This window comes from Bos mutus, chromosome 12 (assembly GCF_027580195.1).
Source record: "Bos mutus isolate GX-2022 chromosome 12, NWIPB_WYAK_1.1, whole genome shotgun sequence".
Classification (NCBI taxonomy): Eukaryota; Metazoa; Chordata; class Mammalia; order Artiodactyla; family Bovidae; genus Bos; species Bos mutus.
In genome coordinates, this window is record NC_091628.1 from 52,791,127 (window position 1) to 52,810,253 (window position 19,127).

The 19,127-nt window shown below is 41.4% G+C and overlaps 1 protein-coding gene across 1 annotated transcript in view; it reads left to right on the forward strand.

Annotated features, from left to right (window-relative positions):
* SLAIN1 (SLAIN motif family member 1) overlaps positions 1 to 19,127 on the forward strand; it is a 52,704-nt gene that overhangs the window by 23,522 nt on the left and 10,055 nt on the right. Inside the window, 4 exon segments of the mRNA XM_070380853.1 lie at positions 14,174 to 14,323; positions 15,566 to 15,581; positions 15,583 to 15,713; positions 17,969 to 18,313. Coding sequence (XP_070236954.1) covers positions 14,174 to 14,323; positions 15,566 to 15,581; positions 15,583 to 15,713; positions 17,969 to 18,313 — 642 coding nt within the window.

Here is a 19,127-nt window from a genome sequence, read left to right on the forward strand (position 1 = left end):
TGTGTGCTGGAAATCGAAGCTGCATTGTCATGGCCGTGTGCTTCCATCACAGCCTCGCTTTACTTCGGGACTCAGGATAGCTCCAGTGTGTGTGCCTCATTATCGGGAAGGATGTTGAGTACAGGAAGTAACACACTAATAGGGACTGTGTTCCCGTGAAATTAACTTTCCATCCCTTTATATCCAGCAACATGGATATGTTATTTGCCAGATATTCCCAAACAATCGCCCTTGCTTTTATTTTGCCAATTATGCATGTGTTTCTGTTTGGTTTAGTTTTGTTTTACATTTCTACCGTGATTAGAAATAAGCTTATTTATTAAAATAAGCATTAAGTTATATGACAGTACATAACATTTGTTATAAAGGAGACATAATTGATATGCTATTTTGTTATCTACTAATGAGAAAAAATAAAACCGATTCTCCCAAAGCAGTTGTTTACTGCTTTTCACGCAGCTCTGATGATTGATGGCACTTGTCTCTATGGCAGTAGAATTTTCTTTCGGTAGGTGCTCATACTTGCTTCTTGGGGCCTCTGTGTGTTTAGTCACTCCTTTGTGTCTAACTCTTTGCGACCCCATGAACTGTAGCCCACCAGGCTCTTCTGTCCATGGGGAGAATACTGGAGTGGGTTGCCATTTCCTCCTCCAGGGGATCTTCCCTGCCTCGGATGGAACCTGCATCTCTCGCATCAAAGACGGATTCTTTACCCACTGAGCCATCAGGGAAGCCCTGGAACCGCTACAAAACAGTCAATTTCTGCAAGAATTTGTAGACACCTTTCCTGAGACACTAGGCCTTGATCAGAGATGATTCAGATGCTGAATCGTGAACTAAATGTATGGAGCACTTGCTCAGTGCAGGCGCAGTGCTGAGGGCTGAGGGTGCAGTAGTGGGATGAGCTTTCCACCTGGCCTTTGGAGATGTGTCCTGTACAATGAACGGCGGACACCAATAGCAGCTCTCGTTCTCTTTTTTTCCTTTCCCTTAACCATTGTTCCCCATCCCTTTTGGCACCAGGGACTGGTGTCATGGAAGACAGTTTTTCCGCAGACCGGGGTGGGGGCGTTTTGGGGTGATTCAAGCACATGGCATTTATTGTGCACTGGATTTCTGTTATCAGCCCCACCTCAGATCATCAGGTGTTAGATCCCAGAGGCTGGGGGCCCCTGCCTTAAAACAAGCATCATGATGTTCAGGGGCCTGAGGGGGTGTGGCCGGGAAATGCTTTCCTGGGGATGTGACATGTCAAAGCCTCAGCAAAAGTTCGGCTGGTGATAGTGGGGGAGGAGGGCAGGGAGCAGCCCAGACCACAAGAGCTGCTGTAGGAAGGCCCTGAGACCAGACGAGGCTCGTGATGTAAGAGGTGCTGGCAGACCATCGTGGTGGGAGTGGAGCGCAGGGAAGTGAAGAGAAAAATGTGAGCTGAGTGACTCAAGAGACTAGGGTCGAGGACTCTGGACTCTCTCGAGATGGTCGGGAAGCGTTTGAATAGTTTAGGCAAAGGAGTGGCGTGACTGGACAGGAAAGCCTCAAGGTATTGTCTGAGTTGGCTTACACGACTGAGCGTTTTATGAAATCTGGCGAGATTTGGAAAGTTGAAATAGCGATTTTAGAAATTCTTTGGCATGTTAAAGTTAGGCTTTAGCATTTTCTTCGGATAATTCTTTAACTTGTTCAGTCACTGAGTTGTCTGATTCTTTGTGACCCCGTGCACTACAGCATACCAGGCCCCCCGTCCCTTTAGCTTAAACTTAAAAATGTTTTCCTCCTGCTTCTCTCATTAACATCCTGAATTTCTTGTGTGGCCTCCTTTGAGAGGCAGGAGTTTAAAATGTGGCCACACACATCATTGTGCTTAATTTACTTTGAAAAGACAAGGCGTTGATAGGCTCATGTATTTCGAATGCATGGCGCTTTAAACTGGTGTACAATGGCAAGTGTCGTGTGCTTGACTTTGGAGCCCCTGTCACTGTGTGTTGAACACTTGTGAGTTTAGTATTTTTCCACTTCTTACAGCTGTAAGACTGCAGTTCGTGAACTGGGGTGACTTTAAAAGTGTAAATTGTATGACAGTCAGGTTTTAGTCATCTTGTGTGTGCTTGTGTGTTCATACACATGTGTAAGTATGCACATGCAGTGTGACCGTGTGTGATCTTCCGTTTTCATTGCATTTTTTGGATAATGAAGTGGAATCAGGAAAAGGATACTCTCGCAGTATGAGTTGCTAGTGTGTGCTGAAGCTGATGACCACAAGTTGGTGGGGTGTCTCATCATCAGGGTAAAACCAGGTATGTATTCTTACAGGAAGCAGAGAGATCTGATTGAGAAGCAGAGCTCGAGGCGACGCCAGGTGTCCATGTTAGACTCAGGAAGCGGGCAGGAGGAGTATTAGAGGAACTCTGAAAGCCTACCACCTTCCTCCCCTCAGAGAGAGAGAGACACCTTTCCTTTGTGTGGTTGGGAATCTCAGCCCCTCTGCTGCTCTATGTCCAGGCACCTGTGGGGAGCATGCTTATGGAACAGGCCACCTCTTTACGTAGTGGCTGTCGTCCGTTTTCTTAGAGGCAGCTTGGGGTAATACCTATACTAGTGCAGAAGAAACTCATGCTAGTTACCTGTTCAGATTAACTTAGTCTTTATTCATAAATAATGAACCAGCAATCAAGTCTCACTTGTGGTTTGAGAAAACTTAAGAGCATGAACAAAATAGATCAATTACTTTGTAAGAAGAACGTAACTATGGGAATTGAGAGATCAGTGTGTTCCAATTCAGGAGGGTAATACAGTTTTCAAACAAGAACAGCTTGCTCAGAAGAGCAGTGGTCAAAGTATTACTATTTTTAGCCATTTTTAACTTCTTGAAAGTACTGAAGTAAAAATGGAGAGGGCTAAGAACCAAGCCACTTCTCTGAATTAGGCAAAGGAATCTCCCCAGAAGAGAAAATTGAGAGAAGTTACAAGAGGAGAAAGGGATGACAGAGGATGAGATGGCTGGATGGCATCACCGACTCGTTGGACATGAGTTTGGTTAAACTCTGGGAGTTGGTGATGGACAGGGAGGCCTGGCGTGCTGCGATTCATGGGGTCGCAAAGAGTTGGACATGACTCAGCGACTGAACTGAGGGCACTTGGAGGACAGACTCAGAATCTCTTATCTTTAACAGTTGTAGAAACAGGAACAGATAGTTTAAAGGAAGAATCAGTAAATAACGGAATAAATTTTCTTTGAGCTGAAAAAAGACAAGCCCTCAGCATACACTAGGCTAGGTGAAAAAAGACCTTGATATCCTGATTTAATTCAGATTTTCCAGGGTTAAGGAGAAAATCCTAAAAATGTGCTAAGAAAGAAATAAGTTCTCTTCAACATTAGTAGACCTTAGACATTGCTTAAGTATTTAATATTGGGTGCAAGATGGGAAATACTATCTTTAAAGTTTTGAGGGAAAGTTCATTTCAAACTGTAATTTTGTACCCAGGCAAATAATAAGTTATGGAGACAAGTGGAAGAAGTGTTTGGATCTGTGAAGACTTAGAAAATTTTACTTTATGCCTCTTATTTTCATGATGGAAAAAGTAACAGGAAAAAGATGCATCAGGTCTCAAAAACATTGGCCACTGAGATGACCTAGGAGAAGGCAAGGAATATAAGAAAACGAGTTGGCTCTGCAGGCTGGTGATGTTCGGGTCTAGTGCCAAACAATTAGTTCTCTTTTTGATTTTTTTTTGGTCCTTTCACAATGCTCAGTTCTCCAGTTAATGGTACTTACTACACGAAAACACTGAAATGCCACATTTATGTGGCTTAACAGCCAGTGGTCACCTTAAAGCAGGTTTAGCACAGAACGAATTCACAGAAAACCTTGACAAAATTGAGATAGAACCATCAAATCTGTGGACAGAAGGTTGGAGAGGGTGAGCATGCCCTAAATGTCGAAACTTCTCACTGCAGGGAGTCAGGTACAAGCGAGCTGGTGGTTTGTCTACTTAAAGTTGCACTTACATGTGAATTACATAGCTGTTGCGAATTCCAAAGCAACACTCCTGGAAAAGGGATCTGGCTGTTTTTGACTTTTATGTATATTTTAATGTTCTTCTCCATGGAGATATTTTAATAAAATCATGGAGGTGTTTAGTTTTAGGGCCGAAAAATGTTTCTGCTTTGTTAAAACTTGGCTGTTTAGGTGTACTTTCTACCACCACTCCAGATTAGTAGGTCAGAGGCCTTTTCTGCCACTGGAATGTCGGCCACATACATTGTGTCCCTTCCTGACAGAAGAGTACCCCAGCTCATGAGATACTAGACAGGCAGGATGGTCCAGAATCCATTTCTAGCACTCTTCTCTTTAGGAATTTCTGCGTGCTGTCTCTTGGCCTCCTGGGCTTGGATTCTTAGCACACTGTATGTGTTCTTGGGCAGAAAGACTCGTACTGGTTATCTGGGCTTCCCAGGTGCCTCAGTGGTAGAGAGTCCACCTGCAGTTCAGGAGACCTGGGTGGGGAAGATCCTGTGGAGAAGGGAAAGGCTACCCACTCTGGTATTCTTACCTGGAGAATTCCATGGATAGAGGAGCCTGGTGGGCTGACAGTCCATAGGATCACAAAGCGTCAGACAAGACTGAGCCACTAACACTTTCTTTGCAGTCTGTCCTTAGTGTTGGTTGGGGGGAACCCACTATACTGACATGAGGTCATGTAGCTTGTTTCTTCATAGCCTCAGAATCTGTAACATCTTCCCTGTCTTATCACTGCCGTGTAGAACTTGAGTTGTTCTGACCAGCTGTCATGACTTGGCTCTTGTCAAAATTGAGAACAGCTGTGTGCAGTCCACATGACACCATTGCATCACTGATAGAGCCTTAAGTCACTCTTTTCCCTTGTTCTTTGCGGGTTCTGTTATTACTTCCACGTAGGCCGTCTTCTTACATTCTGTGGCCATCTTCACTGTCCTTAAATTTGATGTAAGCCATAGCAGTCAGACCTGGGGGGAAAATGACTTCTCCACAAGGGAATTTTTAAACATGCCTTTGAAGTCTAGTTACTACTAAGTTTAGATTTATTTTTAATCTCCCCTGTTAATTGCAGATGGCAAGTCTGATGATGATGATGACTTGTGAAGCTGTAGAGGTCACTCCAGCCCTGGATAACACTGGATTTGGTCCATGTGCACTTAAAGCTGGCAGCTTATCTTCAGTTCTGACCAGTGATTAAGTGGAAACAAGTGGACAATCCACAGAATTTCTCTTCCCAGCCCTCGTTTCCCAGCTTGACTTGTAGACCATTGTCCTGGTTAGAGAAGACCCGAGAAGGACCCAGTAGTAGGAGAAGGACCCAGTAGTAGCTGCGAGAGAAGAGTGTTCAGCATGTGGTCTCGGGACTGGTGAGGGTCTGAGAAGTAGCAGAGGCCTAATGCCTGAATTGTGATGATGAGCCCTTTAACCAGGAATGTTCGTTTATCTATGAAGTTCAGATTAAGAGTGATTATGAAACTGATCCTTACGGAATAAATATTAAGTAATGCTCCTTCGTGGTGAAATTTTGTAAGTTGTATTCAACAAGTATTAAACGTTTATCTGCCAATCTTTGGGAATATACACCATCTTTTAGTTCCTTGCAAGGAACTAAATGTATTTGAAAGGAACTAATGTATTTAAAATCTTAATCCTAATGTTGCAGTTACTTTCTTGACCATTTCTGGGTATTATTTATATGCGTAAATGAACTCTTTCATTAGATGTTTCTTAATGGTGGCAGTCAGGTTTTTATAAATTATTTATAAACTATTACACTGAATATGAAGTTTAAATACTGAGTATCAGCATGCTCTGGGATCATAGGTATATATATTATATTTATGTATAAAACATATCATAATTTTAAATCATTACATTTGTCATCATAGGTTGAATGAACTGAACTTGTCGGAAGAGATTCAAGTTAAGCTAGTAGGTTTTTCTAGCTGTAATTGGAAGATGGAGAGACTTGGGTTTGAGGAGTAACTTTCTCTGATTATGTAGCCTGTAAGAGTACACCAATTAAGGACCTCATCATCTGGTTCTTTAATCTTTCTGTGAATCCACTGGCACATGCATATGAGTTGAATCCTCTTTACTTTGGGAAAGAGCACTAATGATCACCTATTTCAGAGTAGCAATAGGACCTCCTAGATTCCGTATGCTTGTTTATCAGGCCACGGAGAAATTAATGCTACTGAAGTCCACCAAGTAATAACAGTGGATCAGATAAGCCACAAGCCATATGTCACTACTCCAGGGGCCTGGCACAGGTGGGAGCCAAGTCGGCAGTGCTTACATCCTGTTAACTTAAGTCCAGAAAACCTTCACCTCTGTCTGTGCAGTCAGTTTATAATAGTGAACCTGCGAAATGCTGTGTTTGCCCATGGTTTTTAGTCCCCGTGTTTAAGCTTAGTCCAAACGTTTGAGTACATCTGTGTGCCAAGCATTTCTACGGACTGTGGATACATAAAGCTGTAATATGATCACCTAGGAAGTTTATTCTGGAGAGGATGGTTTGTGAAAACAGAGCTCTTCCTGCCCCAGTGACTTGTGGGCTTGGATCAAAATGCTGTGGTCTGGATACAGCTTCTTGCCAATACGAGAAGAGTTAGTGTCGCCCGTCCTTCAGTGATCCTGGAGCCCCCTGTAACTGGTATTAGTAAAGGGCTGTGTAGTTGAATTCCTCAGCTTGGCTTAAAACTGAGGGCTGCCTGTTTGCTAAGTTGTTTCAGTCGTGCCTGACTCTTTACAACCCTATGGCCTGTGGCCCGCCAGGCTCCTCTGACTGTGGGGATTCTCCAGGCAAGAATACTGGAGTGGGTTGCCATGCCCTCCTCCAGGGGATCATCCCAAACCAGGGATCGAACCTGCGACTGTTGCATCTCCTGCACTGGCAGAGGGGTTCTTTACCACTGTCTCCGTCTGGGAAGCCCTGAGGGCTGCCTACCTGTTGTATAAAAGAAAGAATAAAATAGGAAGGATTGAGTGTGTGTTACTCTCTCCTTGCTTCCTTTTCCTCTGCCTTCTGGGACTCTATGGAAAAGAACATCATTATTTAAGAGTCAGAGATATGATTTAGGAGCCTGTGGTTTTGAAGAAACAGTATTTCTTAGAAAATGTGTCATTTGGGACATTTGTTTCCTCTGAGATAGTCTTTGGGTAAATAATTGAGAACTGTTGACCTATCCTGGTCAAACCATTGAAGGTTCAAGATTCACTACTTTGTTTGAGTTGGTAACAGCTGAGGAAAGATTAAGCCTGGGGACTCATTTAAATGAGCTATAATGTAAAAAGCATACACATCATTTTGAGAAGAGAGGCTAAACTGCCTAAGTATTAGGAAAAGTGGATCATTTCTGCATCTTCCTTTCTTCCACCCAGCTTCCAGGACATTTCCCCTTAGAATTTAATAAAATGTCTTCGCTTCAACTTGCTGTCACTTTTCTGTCAGTTCAGTCAGTTCAGTCACTCAGTTGTGTCTGACTCTTTGTGACTCCATGAATTGCAGCACGCCAGGCCTCCCTGTCCATCACCAACTCCTGGAGTTCACTCAAACTCATGTCCATCGAGTCAGTGATGCCATCCAGCCATCTCATCCTCTGCCGTCCCCTTCTCCTCCTGCCCTCAATCCCTCCCAGCATCAGAGTCTTTTCCAATGAGTCAACTCTTCGCATGAGGTGGCCAAAGTGCTGGAGTTTCAGCTTTAGCATCATTCCTTCCAAAGAACACCCAGGACCGATCTCCTTTAGAATGGACTGGTTGGATCTCCTTGCAGTCCAAGGGACTCTCCAGGAGTCTTCTCCCACACCACAGTTCAAAAGCATCAATTCTTTGGCGCTCAGCTTTCTTCACAGTCCAACTCTCCTTTTCTGTAGTCTTAAAAAATGTTCTGTGGTTTGTGAATACATGCTGCAGACTTCTGTCACACTTGCCACAGCCCTGCCTGTTACCCTCCTACGATCACACCTTCTCTACCAATTAGAACACAGGAACACAAGAATGCTACACAGATTTGCTCCAGGTCTGAGCACTAGCATCTGGCAAAATGGAGACCGGAACTCTGGTGTCCAGTGTCTTTCAGTCTTGTGTGTCTTTACTACAGCATGTTAGGAAAAAATGACAGTGAAGAAGCATGCTATCGGCCATTATTATTATATCTCAACCTCTGGCATACCCTTGCGATAGAATATTAATCCTATGTATTTATAAAAGGAAATATTAAAAAACTGGTATGTGTATTATTAGTCCAAGGGTTGGCAAATTATGGCCATATCTGGTCTCCTACCTGTTTTTGTATGGCCTCTTTCACATTTTAAAATGGTTGAAAAAAATTAAAAGAACAGTATTTCATGACCCATATTTTCTATTAAATTCAGCTCTTGGTATATAGAAAGTTTTGTTGGTGCATAGCCATCGTCACTCATGTGTGTTTTGTCTATGGCTGACTTCATGCCATGATGGTAGAGTGGGCAGGGTTGAGTGGTTGCAGCACAGACCCGATGGTGGCAAAGCCTGAAATGCTTACTGCCTGGCCCTTTACAGAAAATGTTTGCCAGTTCTTGTGTTGGCCTGTTGCTGTGGTCTCTGACTTTTGTTGGCATTGAACACAGCCATGTAGCCCTTCCAGACTCCCATCTAACTCCTCTTACTAAGATCGTACCCTGGATCTCTCAAATTCCCTAGTGGCAAATAACCTTCAGTCACTAGAGTTTTTATTTTTTCCCTTACTATTTATAACAAGTGGTCACTCTGACATTTCTATGAATAATACAACCGCCACAGTTCAACTGTCTTAACCCAACAGGACATAAATGCCCTTTAGAGAATCATGAAGAGGACACTTGCTAATGTCATGTGTTCTATTTAGGACTGCCTATTGAGATTAGTTTTCTTCCAGAGAGATGCTGTCTAGACTCGCCTACATGATAGCTCATACTTGTCCCAGGTCATTACCCTTCACAGATTCTTTATTCCAGCCTCTGCCTTCTCAGCATGTTTGTTGCCTTTTAATTTACAGATAAGAGGCCACAAAACCCACCTTCATCTCCTGCCTCCTCTGCTGGTTCTCCCTTTCCCACACTTAAATGCTCCTTCCTTAAGCCTCTTCTCTTTTCCTTCCTTACAGTGTCCTTGGGTGCTTTTATTTATGCTTGTGGCTTCACCTAACAGTTGCTTGCTGATGTCCTCTGGTCTCTCTGTCTCTAGCCCTCTCTCCTGAATTCTGACTCTACTGGAGACCAGCATGCAGGCATGTCCTTGAATTCAGTTCATTTTTTCTTAAGCATGCTTGTTTCATCTCCCCCATTTTAGTGGATGACATCTGTGTCTTGGAATCCGTGATGTTGGCCTTGCCTGCCTTCTTTCCTCTGCTGCCTGTATTCATTGAGTCACCAGGTATCTCCACTTCAGCTTAGATGTCACTTAACATGTTCTCACCTTGTGTTCTGCTAATACTTAATTTGGTGCCTTGTGAGGTCTCTACCAGCTCCGCTGGGAAGCCTCCTAACCAGTCTCCCAGTCACCAGTCTCTACCCAAGTAGTGCATCATCTGTATGGCTGTTTATGCCATCATAAAATAGCATAGCTGGTCATGACTTTCTCCTTTACAAAGTCAAAACGCTAACTGAATATTAAAGCCAATACTGTATACTAGCAGTTACCAACCTTTTTGGGACCAGGGACAAGTTTCCTGGAAGACAATTGTTCCACAGACTGGAAGTGGGGGGATGGTTTCAGTTTGATTCAAGTGCCTTACCTTTATTGTGCACTTTATTTCTGTAGTTATTACATCAGTTCTGCCTCAGATCACCAGGCATTAGATCCTGGAGGTTGGGGAACCCTGCTGCCTGTGACAGGACATAAACAGATCCTCCCAACGTTTCTAGCCCTGATTCTTCTCCACATTGCCTTTGCTTCTGTCCTAACATTGGCCATCCCCTGAATATGCATCTCTTGTTCATGTCTCCATGGCTTTGCACGTGTGATATAGTTGAGCAGTTACTGAAAAGTGCTCTTATAGGTATAGTTCTTCAGCCGGTCTCAAGCTGGACTGACATGTCTCGACTCACCTTTGTCTTCAAAGATACACTAAATTGTAGTTATAATAGGTTTAAGAAAGTTGGCAGAATCATTTAGATGTGAAAGGAATGGTGGAATGGTTTGAAACGGGGGAATATTAGTGAAGCTGCCAAGATTTTAACCACGTTCAATGTTTGTGTGTTGGACGTTGTATTAGGTACTCAACTGGCTCTGTCTACAATGAGGGGAAAGTGTGAAAATGATGGTTTCCATAGTAGAGCGTTGCTTTATTTTGAACTTTTCTAGGTTGATGCATACTGTCCTTTTGAGGATTACCACTAGGATTTTCACATTAGATCAGTTATTCTTTTTATGTGAATTAAACCATGCTGAATTCTTAGATTTTGATTATATGCATGGATATATATGTATGTGTGTGTGTATATATATATATACACACAACAAAAATTCGAATATTTACAATGAGTCTAAGCAAAGATGATCAAGATATGGAGTATCATTGTTTCTGGAAAAATTTTTCTTAGGAATATTTAGTGTCGAAAATTTAAAATATTTACATTCTTTTTTAAACCTCTCCCATTACCTGTCCTTTATGATTTTTCTTGTCATTATCACCACTGGAGCATTTATCAAATTGATTTTTTCAGAGGAAGTCATATTTTGCTTAATGATGTATAAAAAATAGCTTCACAGATAGAGTGTAATTTATTTTTTTAAGTTAGACCACTTTGAAGGTGTACATAAAATAACTTGACAGGCCATTAGACACTCAAACTAGCTTCTCTCTAGGAAGATAAGGGATCCATCCACAATTTAGTATTGATACTTTGTCACATTTATTTCAATAGAAAATGCTTATTAGATAGAAGGTGGCAAAGTTGCAAGCTTAACCAATACCAATTATATTCTTAACAAGAAAGCTTTAGAAACTCTTTAGACGTGGGCAGTGGGGTACAGGACAGTGGATAAGGGTACGAGTGAGATGATCTGTAGTACCTTCCAGATGTTATATTTGGTGAAAAGCCACTGCACTACTTAAGAAAGGAAGAGAGCAACATGGTTAAAGTGGTCAGTGACCGCCACAAGCCTGCTGGTGATGGTCAGAGCAAGCTGGCTGAGGGTGGCATGGGTGGCCGGAAGTTGGTGAAGGAATAGCAAGAGATGGCCAGGGTATTGATCAAGGAAGTGGCTGTAGGACCACATGGTGCAGACAGAAGTGTTCTGGTGGAAAGTTGAACTTAGGTATTTAGGGATGAATGACTTGCCAAGTTAAGACTTGCCAAACAAGTCTGTTTAATCCAAGTTGAAGAAGCCCTTAAAACTCTGGAGTAGGAAGATAGGAAAATTAGCTGTTTAGAAGTTTATCACTCATTTTGGCCTTCATCAAAAAATTGTCTTGCTCCTTTCTTCAGTTCAGTCACTCAGTCATGTCTGACTCTTTGCGATCCCATGAACTGCAGCACGCCAGGCTTCCCTGTCCATCACCAACTCCCAGAGCTTGCTCAAACTCATGTCCATTGAGTTGGTGATGCCATCCAACCATCTCATCATCTGTCATCTCCTTCTCCTTCTGCCTTCAATCTTTCTCAGCATCAGGGTCTTTTCCAATGAGTCAGTTCTTCGCATCAGGTGGCCAAAGTGTTGGAGCTTTTAGGACTGATTTCCTTTAGGATTGACTGGTTTGATGTCCTTGCGGTCCAAGGGACCCTCAAAGAGTCTTCTCCAAAATCACAGTTTAAAAGCATCAGTTCTCGGATGCTCAGGTTTTTTTTTACGGTCCAACTCTCACATCCATACGTAGATTCTTAGGGTCATTCTGATCATCATATTAAGCCTCTCAAATAATTTGATATCCTTATATGCAGAAAATCCATTAAATTAATTGGAAAAAGCAGAACTGCCTTGTGAAAAGTTCTCTTGTTTGTTTCTAATCTCTGTGAAAATGCTTCCCGTTAAAGTTGTTCCAGTTCTTCAGCTACAGAGTGAAGAATAACTGGGATGCAGTGGCTTCCACTCTCCTCCCCTCTCCTCCTCCACCACCACCATGGGCACTAATACAACATCATTGTTTTGTTTGCTCGCCTCCGCAACAGTTCTCCTCCCTTTTCTTAAAATCCTCCATGCCGAGAGGACAATGCAGGGCTTTCTTTCTCGCAATAGGTGCTAATTGTGTTCTTAGTTGGGATCTTGCTGTCATAGCCACAATCACTGTGCCATTATACTGGGTGGCTGGGTCACAGAAGTCATTGTGCAGAGTAATGAATGCTGTTTAGTTCTGATGCGTTGTCGCCTGCATCTGTGGGTGAGAACACGCAATCAGTGTAATCTGGTGAGTGATCAGACTGGTGTGACATAACATCATCTGTTAAGCAGGTGAGCAGTCAGAAAGAGCAGTTGGGTGTTGCTTTTTTCTTTAATATAGAATTGTTAATGAGAAACTTTGAAGGTATGAAACAAACTACATAGTGGGTGTTGCATCTTAACTGCTATTTCTCAGTGTATCTGGGGCTCAGTTTACATATCTGGTGGTTTAGGGCAAGGAATACCAGCTCTGCACATCTCTGCTCTGGGCAGGTTGGGAAGGACTCCTTAACCCCCAGAGAATTGCATGTTGGATAAGGGTCGTGACGTGTCAACCAGGAACGTGGCTTCCTGGCAGAGTCCAGTTCTTGAAAAGTGTGGATTCTGAAAACGGAATTGCTGAATGCAAATTCCTCAGCTAGTTCTTTCATCTTTATAGGAAACAGGTACTTCTGTAGTTGTTCATATGGGATGTACTATCTCTCAATAATTCTTGCCAAAGTAACAGGAAGCATTTTGCTCTTGTAAGTAACCTTGGTGATATTTTGCAAGGACCTCACCAGCCCTGGGATTGAAGCTCGTTAACTTTCTTGCCTGCCCACAGCCCACAGCTTCTTCTTTTCCACCCCACTGCCCCCCATTTTTGAACACTTTTCAGCTATTTGCTCATTAGCATCGCTCATTAAAAGTGTCCTGGGGAGTGCATTTCAGAGCAGTCCTTTTTATACATGTTTCTTCAAGTTTTGTCAGATTTCCAGCAAATATAACCAAATTACTGCTCAAAGTGAAACTTAATTTAATTTATATTTTTTATGGAGGAGGGAAATATGTTAATTAGGACGTGTGAGATAATGTACAGTTAGATCACCTGCCCATGCAGGTACATTCCTCCTTGTTCCCTGTTTGTTTAGTCGCTAAGTTGTGTCTGACTCTTCGTGACCCCATGGACTGTAGCCCACCCAGCTTCTTTGTCCGTGAGGTTTCCCAGGCAAGAATACCGGAGTGGGTTGCCATTTCCTTTCTTCCGTATTTTATAGTATTAAATTAATAATGTGTGTAATCCTACCTTTAAAAGTTGCATAAATAACATGTTCAGTGCAGAAAATTTGGAAAATATTTTTTTATGAAGAAAAAAATCCAACAGATTATCAATTATCTCTATGCCTGCTATCTAAAATAACTATCAGTAAGTTTTGGTGTATATACACCCTTGTGGTATTTTTATAGATCATTTTTCCATAAAATTTGTTTTGGCCTCAAGCCCATTCAGAAATGTGGTAGTCATTTTAAGTTTCTTCCATAATCCATGATCAAGTTTTCATAAAAATATTTTGATCAACATTTGTTAATAGTAAATGGATTGAAAATAAACCTTAGGACAAAACTATAGGACCATTAACAGTTAATATTAAAAGAACTGTTTCTGTAATTATAAAGATAAATTGCTTTGAGTTTTTCTTTTGACCTTAACATTTTATATTATTAAAACATTTAAGTTTTTTTGTGCAGAAATAGAAAAACAGAAAACATTCATAATGAGGAAATTAAGGACAAATTTTCACTGTTATTTAGACATACTGACTGTGAGCAAGGTGCTCCCGATTGATTTGTTCTTCATGGTGGTAGAAATAGGACCCTTATTCACAAATAGCCCGTTTTTACATATTTTTCCCTAAGAGAAATGAGAGGCAGTTAAGAGTGAAAAGTTGCTTTGTCTCTTCGTTTTTTTTTAACCTCTTCCCTTTCTCTCTGACCAGTCCACGTTTGCTTCTGTATGGCTAACTGCTGCTGTTTATTTTCTGCTTCTGTGACAGCCAGCCGATGGCGAAGTCTCTTCCCTTCAAATGTCTCACTGGCTTTTCCTTATAGTCCTGTGGCGAGACTCAGCCCTTATAGCAATGGCATTAATACTCCCAGCTTCTCTAAAACCTCAAATAAAGCAATACTAACACCTGAAAGAACAGGTAATATTTCAACTTCTTGATTAGCTGCTTACTTTGTGAATCGGTCACCAAACACAGCTTAAAAAATAATCCACCTTTCATTGCAAAGCTTGAGGGTAATTTTATCATGATGGGGAGTTTGCTGCATATCTACTTTGTACGAAAAAGGCTAGCATTAATTTATACTTTAATATCATTAATCTGCTCTTCATTTTGTATAGCAGGCAGCTTTACCTCCTTATCAAATGTGTATATTACATATATGTATTTCCAAATGTGCTTTTAAAATTAAATGTCGAACAAAATAGAGGTACTTTCATAATGGTTGAAGATTATAAGACTTTTATATCTTGTTTAAAAACTTTTTGATCACTTTTTAAGTCAGGGTTATATAGAAAGAATAGTCATAGTAGCTTTATATGTGATGGCCATCTCAACAGTTCCTTCATTGTTTGAGCACTGGTGTGATTCCATTCTTATAATTTTCTCTCTTGGGTCCTTTCTTCCTTGGTTGTCTTATCTCAAGTCACTGCTTACTTTCGTGAGTGACTTCTAGTCTCCTGTGAGGACTCTATCATCACAGATAGAGTGGTCAAGGTTTATGAAGGTTTTGTGTGTGCTTTTGTGTGGACATGTGCCTTTTATGTATGATATTCTTATCCATGTCTGGCACTGCTGTTTGCACCTGTTTAAAAAATGTACCAGATTAAAATTTGTTTTAAAATATATAATCCATTATTACCAGCAACAAGCATGTCTGATTAATTGGAAGTGTACAGCATGTGCCTCTTAATGCCTGTAGGCATATAGTTAAGCTAATAGGATGCAGGTTTAGCATGATTGATTTTTCTTGTCTTATGGTGGTAAACAATACACGTAACGTGAAATCTACTGAAATCTACCTTCTTGACAGTTTTTGTAGTGTACAGCAGAGAGTGGTTTTCGAACTATAAACACTCACTTTGAAACCAGAAGATGAGTGGTTTTGTGCATGTGAATTACAGACACATGAGAACACGCGTATTGTCTTGCCATTGTCTTGTCACAGTGGTGTGCTGGCCGTTTTTTTTTTTTGGTGACTTATGAAAACAGGAAAAATACAGAGGAGTCTCTTTTTTTTTCTGTTTTTATATATCCATCAGCCACTCTGTGTCCTTGGATTGGAGAATGCCTTGATTTGCTGACTGTTGATGTATAAACTGTAAAGCACTTACAGATATCAGTTCTTTAGAGTTAATAACAAACGTGCTTCCTTGTTTTTAGGTTACACATCCAGGGGCCCCTCTGAGTCCCCAGTCATCCATAGACAGTGAGCTGAGTACTTCTGAGCTGGAAGACGATTCTATCTCCATGGGATACAAGTTACAGGACCTCACAGATGTTCAGATCATGGCTCGTCTGCAAGAAGAAAGTATGTTCCTCTTTGTAAACTAGAAAACATCTTACACTAGAGGCTTCTACTTGAAATCTAAGATTTCAGGCATTTCTCCCCCAGTTAATGGGTAAACAGTTCTATTCTTTCTCTTATACCATCCTACTCTGGAGGTAGAGCAGTTAAGTGCTTCTCAGTCTCATGACCATTGTAAAATATTGAGATGTACTCCAGCCAAAATACATGGATGTAAAAACATTGCCAGTATAGCCACTGTGGAAACAGTTCGCCAGTTTCTTAGAGTAACTGCCATTTCTATAAGGCCCAGCACATTGTATTCTGGGCATTTATCCTAGAACGATGGAAACTTGTGTTCAAAAACACAAAACATGTACATGAATGTTCATAGCAGCTTTATTTGTAATAATAGCTAAAAACCAGAATGATCTCTGATGTCCTTCAATAATAAGTGGTCCGTCAAGCTAGGATACCTCCATACTGTGGAGTACTACTCAGCAAGAAGAAAGAAGAAAGTCTGATAGACATACCATCTTGGGTGTATCTCCAGGGAATTATGCTGAGTGAAAAAGATGCCCCAGGTTGCATACTGTATAATTCCCTTTAGATAACATTTTGGAATGACATTTTAGAAATGGATGGCATAATAGTGGCTGTTGGGCTCAGGGACATGGGACACGATGTGGGCTCTCAGGAGGGAGGTGGGCATGGTTATAAGAGGGCAGCATGAGGGATTTGGGGAGCCTGTAGCAGTTTGGAGTGTGGTGGTAGTTATACCAGTCTACAGGTGATAAAATTGTATAGAATTTAATACGAACACATGTACATATATATAAATAATAGTGGGAAAATCTAAGTCTGATGGGTTTGTATCACTGCCAGTATTCTAGTTGTCCTTTTATGCTACGATTTTGCACAGTGATACCATCAAGGAAAGTGGGCAAAGTGAGTGTGCAGTTATCTTAATAAACAGTCCACTAAAAATGCCTTCTCAGATGCAAACTTTTTAATATAGAGAGTGGATAAACAACAAGAGCCTGCTGTGTAGCAGAGGGAACTATCTCAGTATCCTGAGATGAACCATAAAGAAAAAGAATCACTTTGCCATGCAGTAGAAATTAACAAAACATTGTAAGTTAACTATATTTCAATAAAAAACATACATTTCTCAAGATACATAATTATGGAAGAGGAGATAATTAGAAATGGGACAGTTTAGGGGATAATTGGAAATGGTTGTGCAATAAAGTTACAGCAAGTAATCTGAGAGTGAACGACTTCCATGGTATTAATGGTATCAAAAAGCAAAAGAAGATGTAGATCACAGAACTGGGCTAAGCTTATTTTGGAGTTAGCTTCTCAGGCCAACATAAATAGAAATAGCCAAGTATCATTTGAGCAAAAACAGTTTCCTGCTTTTAGAATTGAGCAAGGCTGCTATGAGAAACACTATGTTTCTTGTGCAGGATTAAATAAGATAACATTTTGAAAGGAAAAGTGATTATTTTATATTCTATAACAGTAAACTGACAGTAACTCTTTCTAAAAAACAGGTAGCTGAGAGATGAGATGTCAGCCTCAGGAGTTAAGTAGTCAGGCACAGGCCACTTTAAAAAAAGTTGTGAGTTGGCAGTGAGATAAATAAGTAGAGACTTGCAGGTTGACTATTTTTAGATGACTGTCATTGAGGATGACCCCAGAAACTACTGAAGTTTTGAAGTGTTAGCATGCTTTGAAAAAGGTAATATTAGTAACAAAAAGAACAAGAGAAGTGACCTTGTTAGGAAAATATTGTGCCTTAGGTTTTGAACTTTCCTTTGACTTTGAAAGCTGGGGTGGGGAGCAGAAGGAGCGCCTACATGGGCAGAGAGTTGATTCTTTGAATTGTCTTAACTCACAGTTAACTGCTCCTAATGATGAAGAATAGGTTTTCCTACGCACCCTTCCTAAGCATCTCTCCAGATTTCATCAGGAATTGCTTAGGGATATTGACAGACACTGATTGATGAACTGGAGCCGTGTATTTAATCATCCCTGGAATTAGGGCAGTTTTTTTTTTTCCCCTAAAACAGGATAGTCTAGTATTAGCTGTCTGTTTGGTAGGTAAATGTGTCTATTTTCTTGGGTTTTAATAAACTAAGAGCAAGACAGCGGGTCTCCATTTGAATCGTGTGCTTGGCATGAATTTTCCTGCAATATTTGATGAACTAGAACTCAATAATTAAGCCAAACTGAAATGTCTCCTAAGGTAATAGTATTTCCTGTTGTTCTTACAGGTCTCAGGCAAGACTATGCTTCTACTTCAGCATCTGTGTCGAGACACAGCTCCAGTGTGTCACTGAATTCAGGAAAAAAAGGGACATGTAGTGATCAAGAATATGATCGATTCAGCCTGGAGGATGAGGAGGAATTCGATCATTTGCCACCACCTCAGCCCCGTCTTCCAAGATGTTCCCCTTTCCAAAGAGGAATACCCCATTCACAGACTTTCTCCAGCATTCGGGAGTGTAGGAGGAGCCCCAGTTCGCAGTATTTTCCTTCAAATAATTACCAGCAGCAACAGTATTATTCACCTCAAGTCCAGACTCCAGATCAGCAGCCCAACAGGACCAATGGAGGAGGTAGGTTGTAGGCCGTTTTGGTATCTGATATGCTTAGATCTTTCCTATGTGGCCAAGAAATGGATTGTTTCTGAGGTGAACTTAAGTACAGCCTCAAGGCCTTACCAGTTCAGTTGATGTACACTTAAGTCTCTGATTGATCCGCTTTTGATTACGTGTCTCAGACTTAGAGATTTACAGCTTCAAGAAAACCTCTGTGATGTAACAGATGGAGTCAGAAATGGGAAGCATCTTTATGTTGCGCCTGGTATAAGTATAGTGCGGCAGGGTTGCGGGAGTTGAGGGGCTCGTGGAAGAGCTTCATAGAGTTGGAGGCACAGAGCTGCACCCTCCCTTGTCTTTCTCGAAACCCCGCGTCTCTCCCCACCTGCCTCTGGCTCAGAATGCTGGATGGTGAGCCTGGACAACGGTGCTTGGCGAGGCTGCTGCTTGTGCATGTGGAGACCTAGGGGATGCTGGAGTGTGCTTTCCCCTGACTTCTTGACATCTAGAGTTAGGTCTGCACAGCAGTGTGGATATGGAGGCTGAGGTTGTGTGTGGTAACAGCAAGGTGATGTGTCCTGATGTCAACACAGAGGGTTGGAATATATGTTATTCTCTTTTGTATTTTTTTTCTACCTCCCTCTTCATCATTTATCTTCCTTCCTCACTCCCAGGAGTTATAGATCATGACTTCCAAGAACTACATGGAGAATAATCATGTGATATTTTAGCCTGGTATGTTTTTATGATAACGATCAGTCCAACCCTCACACACAAATCCTGTAGCGTGTGGAGAAACAAGCCATATTTATAGACTTATATTTTTGAATTA